Below are 10474 nucleotides of genomic sequence, written 5' to 3' on the forward strand. Positions count from 1 at the left end.
ATGCTGTGGGGCTTGGTTTTCATTCTGGACCTTCTATGGATGCAGGCAGATCTCTCTTTTTCTGCTCTCCTGATTAATTTCCTCTCTATACTCTTCTTCTTTGACATCATTCAGGATTGAAATGACACATGGTATAAGTAAATCCCTTTCTCTGCCTGCACAAGTGAAGACATTCTCTTGCACAATGCCACTAGATGGTGTGTGTCATGATCAGGACTGCTCCTGGTACCAACTGGTCCAGAGCAGCAGCCTGCCCATCAGCAGTGCTGCTACCTAATTGACAAGCTAATAGATAAAGCTGTCATATTAGCCTGCCAGCATCTCCTCCCCTACAAAATTAGCTTGTGTAATGATAATAATTACAGATGGAGTTTGAATTTTGTCTCTGCTGACAACGGGTGAAATTGGTTACTGCCTGATCGCTCTTTGTTGAGCCAAGGAAAATGAATTGGTTCAGTTCCTAAGACATGACTTTCTACAGCTCAGGTATTCACCCATGCAGACAACTTTACTGCCAATCATCTCAGTGGTGGCTTGGAGACATGTGGGCATAAAGGCTTGGCTGCCCATTCATACTGACAGCTAGTCCTCATCAGAGTGGGTTGGACCCCAAATAGGGTATGAAGTGAAGCTTGCTGTCTTGCTAGCCCAGACCCACAGTGTAACCAAAGGGGAGTGGGGGGACATCTGCTGTGTCTGCAGAGAGGAGGGAGAGATCTAGTCTGCAGTTTCTTAATAGTCCCACCACTCTGGCAGTGGTGGGCAGTCAGAAACAGAATCACTGTGTGCCTGAGAATAGTAAATGAAGCAACACATTTATAATATACTAGGAATAACCGAGGGAACTTTGCTTTGGTTTTCCTCAGTAACCCAAGCCTAGACCAAATACACTGAAAAACTCAACATCCTGGAAAATATTCCCCATCTGAAGTTCCACAAAGCAGCCATACCACTGGATCCAGCCATGGCACCGGTCAAGATGGACATCCCTTGGCCCAGGAGGAAGAAACTTGTTTCGGAGCTGTTGGCTGCTGTTGGGTGTATTTCTGCCTCTTCCTGGGCACATCACTTGGCAGAAGACCACAGAGCAGTGCTCACTCTTTTCTGAGTACTCTGCTCTGTGCCCCCTTCCAGTTTCCTCATTTCTAGTCACTGATCCTTTGACAACCATTCTCCTCTCTCTCTCATTTGCTGGCCTTTGCTCTCCCAATTTTCTCATCTCTCCCTCCCCTTCTCTTCCCAAAGAGGCTTTATTTTTTGCAGTGAGCCTTTTGTCCAGTCCCTCACAATGCAATCCAGTAGGGCAGGACCTGTTATTGGGCAGCACAGTGCTGATGGTGTGAGACAAAGGAGAAACCAGTGCAGATGGTCTCCACTGTTACAAGAAAGGCACTGGGCTCTGGGTGGCTAAGAAGCTTTGGCAGAAGAGCACGATCCCTGTTACTATGGCTAATGTGGAAATGGCAAATGCTCTTGCACTGATGCAATGTGACTCACGAGATCATGGCAAAACAGAATATGCTCTTTGTCCTCACGATATGTTTTGACACATTGCCATGTTCAGTAGCTCTGCAAGCGGAAAGACTAAAGGGCAGTCATTAATACACAAAAAAGTCAAATCTTCAAAGGGGCTCAGACTAGTGGAAGGGGAAATATTTACTCCTTTGTAATTCTGTCCATGTCCAAAAGTGCACAGTGAGATATTATGTACTGGCTTGGACAAGGTGAGAGCATGGCTTGCAAAGAGTATACCTACAAGGAATGGTTTTCTAGTGCTATTGCATGGATCCATAGCCTGGCTGGAACCACAGAGAAAATGAATTCTTGCAGGGACTGGGGCTGTGATCAGATACCTGGTAAGTGGGGATATTCGACCTAGTCTTGCCTTTGCCCCAAAACCATGGGTGGCTCAGTAGTCTGACTCAAATACTACTCTGTGTGTCCCTGCTTTAGACAAAAGGCATCTTTAAAAAAAAGAGCACAGGGGAAGACAGGAGAAAAATAGAAAGAAAGAAAGAAAGAAAGAAAGAAAGAAAGAAAGAAAGAAAGAAAGAAAGAAAGAAAGAAAGAAAGAAAGAAAGAAAGAAAGAAAGAAAGAAAGAAAGAAAGAAAGAAAGAAAGAAAGAAAGAAAGAAAGAAAGAAAGAAAGAAAGAAAGAAAGAAAGAAAAAGAAAGAAAGAAAGAAAGAAAGAAAGAAAGAAAGAAAGAAAGAAAGAAAGAAAGAAAGAAAGAAAGAAAGAAAGAAAGAAAGAAAGAAAGAAAGAAAGAAAGAAAGAAAGAAAGGATGAAACTACAGAGCAAATACAATTACATGTTATGGACCTGTTTTTATAGTGTAAAGACTGTGGAGTTCTGGAGTCCTTTAGATGAAACATCAAAATATTACAGCTAGACACAAAGGTGGACATGTAGACAAACTGCTTAATGGGATTTATTTGAGTCTGAATGATGTGGATGTCATGCTTCTAGAGATTTTGACTGTTCTGTTCTGCTATTTTCAGGCAACAAAACACGTTCTGCTACAGGATATAATGGTGTGGCCCACACACACATATTTGAGTTTTTTGTGAAGTATGAAAAAGTAGCTGAGAGCAAAATTCAGGATTTAAACAATATATGACAAGTCATAGCCATAGCAAGACTATGGTTATGTACATAATATTGCAGCACTCTTGGACACTTTCAGAATGCGAGATATACCATAAAAGAAAGTAGTTTGGAAGATGCTGACTTTGGATGGGGACTGACATGTTCTTTTCTTCTCTATAATGTTAGTATAATTGCATGCTCAGCTTTAATATTTTATTTTTACCCTTGCAGATAGAAATGCAGACATGCAGAACCATAGGACATTGCCAGGAACAGATGCTACAGAGGAAATTGCAAAAAAATCCCATAGCAGACAATGATGGAATAAGCTGCCCAGTGCTGAAAACTTCTTTCTAACACCAAGTAATTAGTGGCTGACTTATAAAGCATGAAGGTTTGTGTCCTTTCTACATTTTTATCCAGTCTAATGTGAGTGTGGATGTTCTCAATACTCATATAAATGTCTAATCTTTTTTTTTTTTTTAATGCTGCTAAGGTCCAGGCTTCAATAAAGCCTGTGGCAAGGAGTATAGTTTTGGGAGTGCATAAATGGTCATGAAAAGGAACAGTATAAGAGAGCAAACACATGACATGTCCTACACCCAAACTGCTATGAAGTATCTTGCTTTCAGGGTTTCATTGTTAGTGGAGACAGGCAGAAGAAAAATAAGAGGTGAGGGTTTGGCCTGCCACTGTTCCCTTTACAGCTCTGCTGTAACTTAAGATGTCACTAAGTTATGGGGAAGCTGACCACCAGGAAAGACCAATGTGTTGTTGAAGATACACTGAGATAAATCCAAACTTTACACAAAGCAGACTATTTGTACATCAGCTTTACTGGCAGAAAGGAGCCTCTCTGCCTGCAGTGAAGAGGAGCAAGGATGACTGTCACCTTTCATTGTTAAACTTTTGGTGTTTGTGCATGGACTTAGTGAGAACTGCTGGCTGAGCAAGTCTCTGCAAAACTCAGAATGGACAAAATACCTAACTGAAAACTTTCTTTAATTATGGGGGTATTTGGACATAGTAACACAAGTTCAAGTCATCAAGATTCATCTAGAACAATCATCTTTTTATCTGCTATCTGCAGTAATGGATCACAAAAGATTAGCTAAAAGGAGCTAGATAAACCAGAAAAAATATAGACACAGAAATGTATGAATAAACAGAAATGATAGACTCTCAAACAGGTAGATACTTAGATCGATGGATTGTTGAACAGATGGCTGTATTTATATAACCTTAAAGACAGGGTTCTTTCTTGATGCTGTAGTTGAGCTCACTGAGCATACTAAGGGCTTCTGCAAATCTTCTGATGCCTCCGTAAGCTTCCAAACGCTCCCCATCCCTCTAAGGTTCTACAAACATGTATATACATGCTTATGTTTTAATTCAGTAAACCCCTTGATTTCAATTCTGCTTAAAGTTAAACCCATGGCTAAATGCTTACAATGGGGAGGATTATAGTTATTTTTCAGTACTCTTGGCATTTCTGGGCTTTCCTTTGCTGCATTCACAGGGTGGCTTTTTTCAGTGACATTTTCTGAACTCTAACTAGCTAAGACTTATATTTCTATGTTATGTGATATTTTTCCTTATAGCTCATAAAGTCCCTTGTGATATTCAGTCTTCTGAGGTTTAAGGACTGGCTTTTCTTAGGGGTTTTGTGGGTTTTTTGGCTGGAGCACCTGTCTCAGTGTCTGATTTCCTAACAGACTAGATCAATCTATTAGTGCCCCAGGGTAAAATAGTCCTTTGCCAGTTGGTGGCTAGGATCAGGTAGTAACATTTATTTATATGTTTATTGTTATGATTGTTAGTATTTGGGGAGAAATAGTAAGGAATGTCTTCTTAGCAGAAGTACAACTTAGAGGAGAGGGCTATCTCAAGTCATGAGGATGCTGAAAAAATGTAGGTGTACATTAGGGACTTGTAAACTCCTGAGTTCTTGGTGATTACAGCCTAAAGGTATCCATATATTTCTAACTACAGGTATAGAGGTAGGTACGTATCCTTTAACCTCCCTTATTCATTCCTGACTGCCAAGGCTTGCAAAATCACCCCTTCAGTATGATTTGAGCTAGTCATAGTGTATGAATCCCAGCAGCAGTTCTCTGGTGATCTGCCACAAAAAGGTGAAGCTTAACCTGTTCTGTGGCTATATTAGAGCTTCACTTTCCAGACCTGGTAAGGCAACATGGTTTGGATGAAGTGTGTACTTTGGAGACCAGCAGCTGCCTGTGTGCATGATCTGAGGGATGGAGCAGTTTGGGTGAGCATCCATGTGTACCCTCTGGACTTGTCCTTCCAGAGCCATCCAGATGCAAAGGAATCCCAGCAGAAGATACCAATGGTGGGTGCTAGGGGAAGCAAACAGACTTAGCATAGATCCTTCAAGGCTTCCCAGGAGTACTACTGCAAGATCTACCAGCATGAACTGGTCAGGCCTTAGATCAAATTTTACCTAAACCAAAACATGGTGAGTGTCCTGACAAATCATCCTGGCATACAGCAGATGAGCATTTAATTCTTCAGCATAAAAATTTTCCATCTCCAACAGGCCCTTGATGTCTATCATCCAGATTTAAGTGTATAAAAACTAGCTGGGTAAGCCCTAACTACACCAATGCTAGAGTGAGCCCTGATGGCATGAGGTATAATCCTTCTGAGGTGGCTCATGCTAGACAAAGCCTGTGGATGTGGACAATCTTCCTAAGACTGAAGGAGCAGGTTGTGGGCACAGCATTGATCTGGCTTACCTGGGTAAGGGTGGATGCCATTAGCAAACACAGCTTCTGTGGCAGGCTGCCCATTAGCCTGCGGCGAGAGGCCAGTGAAACCATTCACCCCAATGGGAGATGGGATGCTAGGCACAGCTGGTGCAGTTATGCCAGGAGGCGTGCTTCCACCTGCAAGTGGGGAGGACACACAAATCAGAGCTGGTGAGCACTGGAAGCAATAACTATATGGAGAATGCGGCGAATGAAGAGACGGGACGCAGCTTGATGCAAGCAAATGTCAATTTATTGTACAGAAGCACGAGGTTTTATAGACTTTCAGAAGCTGCGCGTTTTAAACAGATTGGTTCTTGAAGTTAAGCCTTGCATACTAGGCAATCCCTGATTGGTGGTTAACTACCATCAATTAACAACAAGGTGTTATCTTTCCTTGGCGCCATCCGTCTCCCACTCCCCTGTGCTCTGTAAACATGCCTCATCATGTTAATTGTTGTGTCTATTCACACTCCTCGTCCTCCCAGGGTTCGTGACCTACAAGCTTGAGCACATTCCCCTCAGCTAACTGATTGCCATGCATGGTCCTAGTTTGCAGACCGCTCCTGCATCTCCCCCTTCCTGTTGCACAAAAAGAACCTTTGAAACCGAGCAAGTAAAAACAAGGTATAAGTAATAGAACAAATAAAAAAGCAACTAAGACATATTGTCAGTGTCAAAATAACCCACTGTCTCTGTTCCGTACAATTTTACAATTTTCCCTTTTTTGTTTTTGCACAGCTAGTACCAGGTTTGCCATGTTCTGCAGGGCCCTTGCAAACATGACAGCAACCAAGGTAATAGCAAACAAACAATACTGCCAATTGAGTGAATGAATGCCAAAAAGGCTGAAATTTTCTCAGATTTTGATAACATGTTGCTGCAATGGGGCGCCTAAAATCCACGCAGCGCATACCATCAAAATCCTCACAGCCATATCCTTGAACCAACAACAAAAAGCAGTGGCAATTTTGACTCGCATTCTTAACTGCCTACCAAACAAGGTGATTTAACTCTAATGCTTTCCCTGCTGTTACTCCGGATAAGAGAAGAACCACTGCAATACGTTCCCATCATAGCCTCCTACTACATTAGCATCTACAAAAAGACAATTATCGACACTCAAAGTGTAAACAATATCATCTTCTTTCGGATGAACATTATACATAGGTGGAAGGGCACACCAAACAAGAACTGGTTCAGTCAAAAAGTTCGAAACATAGCATGCCTTCTCTGAACATACCTCTGGGGTCATTCCCTTCATTCCCTCTCTTTTTTATGCAAAGAGAAAAACTTTTACCGTAACAAAGAAGCCCCTATTTACATCTCTGAGCCGGGACTCAAACCCCATATGTATGCTCCACCAGGCTCAGGGCAGAAATCATTCATGCAGTTACATAGCTATATATCTCTACAAGCATGCAGACACCTATTAAACACTAGATAACCATGTTTATCTTTCCTCCTCTCCTTCACAACACCTAGCTGTTCTCTCATCTCTTGTTAGGTCAGCCATTCCCCATTTTCCTCTCCTGTATATCTCTTCAGACATTCTCTATCCTCCCCTTTTTTGCTTGTTAGTTGCAAGGAGGCAAAGGGTGTATGTAGCTGGGTGACCATGACCTGCTTTATGTTACAATCAACTAAACACTGGATACAGAAAAAAAAGCATGGGAGACCTAAGGCAAACGTCACTAAGGTGGTTAAAGATAATTATAATAAATCCTGTAATACTTTTGAGTCATGGCCCAAAGTTTCCCAGCCGTGAGAAGAGACCAAAGGCATCCCGCCCCTGGCTCTGTTGCAGATCTTTGTTTTAAGGCTTTTGAGTTTTGTATACTTTTGTAAATTAATTCACAGTGGTCACTCAGATTCACGTAACACATCCTATCAAAGTCTTCACACTTGTGTCCCTGTGCTAATAATAAAAATCAATAGCACCTCGGTTCTGTAGCAACATATGATGGGCAGAATCAACATCTGTTAATAAGCCAGAAAAAAAAATATTATTTGTAGTATTACTTTGTTTAGCAAGCCAGCAGCCTAATTTACTAAGCAAGTTAAAAGCGTGTACTGTTCTTACAGAAGAGATTAGAGAAGCAAAAATCTGTTATGCTGCATTCCAGAACTCAGCCTGAGAATTACAGTCTGCTGTGAGTTCTGCGTTACAATCATTTGACACATGTTGGGGTTGCGATTGTGAAAGCTGCCCATTTACAATTTTCATTGGCATTATCACAGCTAGTTGTTTTAAAAGCATCCCTTGAGCTTCCTGATGTTCGACTTGTTGCAAAATATTCTGAAGCCAATCAATCAAGTTAGTATTAAAGTTAGTGACTCTCTAGGACCCTGCAAGACTGTGGCAAGACTCCCGCATCCGGACTGCCTTAATAGCCATCTCATTCATTTGCAAACAGTTGTCCCTGGGATACCTTGCCTGAGTCACAGAATCGGCACAACTAATTTTCTCCAGCCAACTGCTCATAGTTAACAGCAATTCCCCGATTAAGATTTTCAATCAAGGCCACTACACATAGCTCACAAAAATCAAATAACCACATCATATACTGTATCAGTTAGTACCATACAAAGCAATGACTTCCAATCATGCAGTGTGAGTGTATAAGGCTCTGCCATCACTTCAAGAAGGGACATAGCAAATGTATTATGAATCCTCCCTTCCCGCACTGCTTTGCTTAACCCTTTAACAGCCTCGTATTGCACAGGCTGCCACTCTGCAGGTTGATTTGTCTGACAAAATACTGAACATGCCATAGCGACTCCCAAATCCCATCACTTAAGTGTTTCCCACTTGCATTCCTGCCACCAGTCCCTCAGATCCCTTTCACCCTCCCCAAAAATACAATCAATGCATCAGGAGAGACGAGGGGGAGGGGGAAAGGTCTAGCTCCTTTTCCAGATCTATAGGACCTGGATCAAAAGGTATATCAGTGTCAATAAAATTATTGTCCGAGTTGTCCTGTTCCCGTGCTTGGTCCTGTGTTGTGAGGGTCGCTGCAATCAGTGACAGAAGCTTTGGGGGCAGAGGAGGTGTGGACAGAATCGCCATCGCTGACTGTGTCTTGAGAAGAGTCGTGCTGTCGGTGGAATTTACAGCTTCCTCTGGTTTAGCACCGTTAGTAGAATTAGTCCACACTTGGCAAAGAGTAGTCAGAATTTGCCACCAAGATGCTAAATGCATTCCCGACACGGAGTTCCCCTCCGCGGCAGCATCATACAATTGGCTGCTGTATGCGCACACTTTCATTCTTTCAAAGTCTCTAAAGTTTCTTGGCTGCTCACCTGTCTCGATGAATACAGGTGTTATCCTCGGGGTTTAGGTTGTCCGCCTGGTCCAGACAGCAAGTTCAGCCAAGCCGTCTCCTCCGGAACGCAGCCCTCTTCCACAAGCTGTCTTTTTTCTGTCCTTATTCTTCCAAGGCTTCGGAACACCACCATAGGGGTCACCATTTGAGGAGATTGAGGCACGGACTCCCTGATCTGACTAGAAGACCCTTCATGAGTCCATATACGTCTCTTTCTGGGGACGAAGCCTGATTCCCCATTACGGATTTCCCACAGCTCACCTCTCAACTCCGGAGGGATTTCTGCCGGCTCCTGCTTCCTTTCAGCAGATCATTCAAAGTTCTGTGGGATTCGCTGCATGTCACTCAGATAGGCGATTCGAGAGCCCTTCACGTTAGATCCTTAAACGCATCACGTCGGGGTCACCAATTTGCGGCGAATGAAGAGACGGGACGCAGCTTGATGCAAGCAAATGTCAATTTATTGTACAGAAGCACGAGGTTTTATAGACTTTCAGAAGCTGCGTGTTTTAAACAGATTGGTTCTTGAAGCTAAGCCTTGCATACTAGGCAATCCCTGATTGGTGGTTAACTACCATCAATTAACAACAAGGTGTTATCTTTCCTTGGCGCCATCCGTCTCCCACTCCCCTGTGCTCTGTAAACATGCCTCATCATGTTAATTGTTGTGTCTATTCACACTCCTCGTCCTCCCAGGGTTCGTGACCTACAAGCTCGAGCACATTCCCCTCAGCTAACTGATTGCCATGCATGGTCCTAGTTTGCAGACCGCTCCTGCAGAGAAAACTACTGACTATCACTCAGAAGTCTTCTGATAAACTAAGAAATGAAAAATCTGCCAAGCTGTCACACAAAGAAAGGGACTGCTTACCATTGCTCCTCTAGCAACTTAAAAGCACTTAAGAAAGGCTTGCAAAACTTTCTGCAACAGAATGAAAGTTTTGCTTGGTGATCATGGTCTATAGACTAGATCTACGGCTAACATCAAGCAATAGATGTCATCTTTGTGGCCGTACCAATTTCCAAAACTACTTTGTCTGCATTGTCTCATGAATACAAATTTCATGTACAAATGCATTTTGAACTTCCCCAGTACCATGGACCATTAAAAGATTTGGCAAGTTTATCTGTAGCCTAAAGGTAGCCACTGATAATTCTTTTAGTGTCACTGTTTGGCCCAAATATGACTTTGTAGAGTATTAGCAGAGTTCTCCCAGTCAACAGGGGGAAAATTTGGGCTGGATTTGTTTCTTTCATGAAATCATACTCCTCCCGTTCTTCCCAGATGCATCCTGTGGAGGACTGTAATGCTACTATTTCAGAAGAACAATTTAAATCTTTATGTTTTGGATGAGATCCCATCACCCACTGGTAAAGCATTGTTAAATGAAGGTTCAACAAGAAGTGCTGGGTCCTGCACTTGGGTCACAACAACCCCACAACATGCTATAGGCTTGGGGAAGAGTGGCTGGAAATCTGCCTGGCAGAAAAGGACCTGGGGGCTCTGGTTAACACCCAGCTGAACATGAGCCACCAATGTGCCCAGGTGGCCAAAAAGGTCAACAGCATCCTGGCTTGTATCCAAGACAGTGTGGCCAGCAGGACCAGGGCAGTGATCATCCCCCTGTACTCAGCACTGGTGAGGCCGCACCTTGAATGCTGTGTTCAGTTTTGGGCCTCTCACTTCAAGAGCATGTTGAGGTGCTGGAGGTTGTCCAGAGAAGGGCAACAAAGCTGGTGAAGGGTCTGGAGCACAAGTCTTATGAGGAGTGGCTGAGGGAACTGGGT

The 10474-nt window shown here is 43.0% G+C and overlaps 1 protein-coding gene across 11 annotated transcripts in view; it reads right to left on the reverse strand.

The window, feature by feature from the left end:
* LOC121080478 (CUGBP Elav-like family member 4) overlaps window positions 1-10474 on the reverse strand; it is an 817088-nt gene that overhangs the window by 94579 nt on the left and 712035 nt on the right. For all 11 annotated transcript variants that reach the window (XM_040578501.1, XM_040578511.1, XM_040578506.1 and 8 more), the window contains one exon: window positions 5349-5498. In XM_040578501.1, coding sequence (XP_040434435.1) covers window positions 5349-5498 — 150 coding nt within the window. The remainder of the gene's footprint in view (window positions 1-5348; window positions 5499-10474) is intronic.

The sequence above is a fragment of the Falco naumanni genome, chromosome W, assembly GCF_017639655.2.
Source record: "Falco naumanni isolate bFalNau1 chromosome W, bFalNau1.pat, whole genome shotgun sequence".
NCBI classification, from domain to species: Eukaryota; Metazoa; Chordata; class Aves; order Falconiformes; family Falconidae; genus Falco; species Falco naumanni.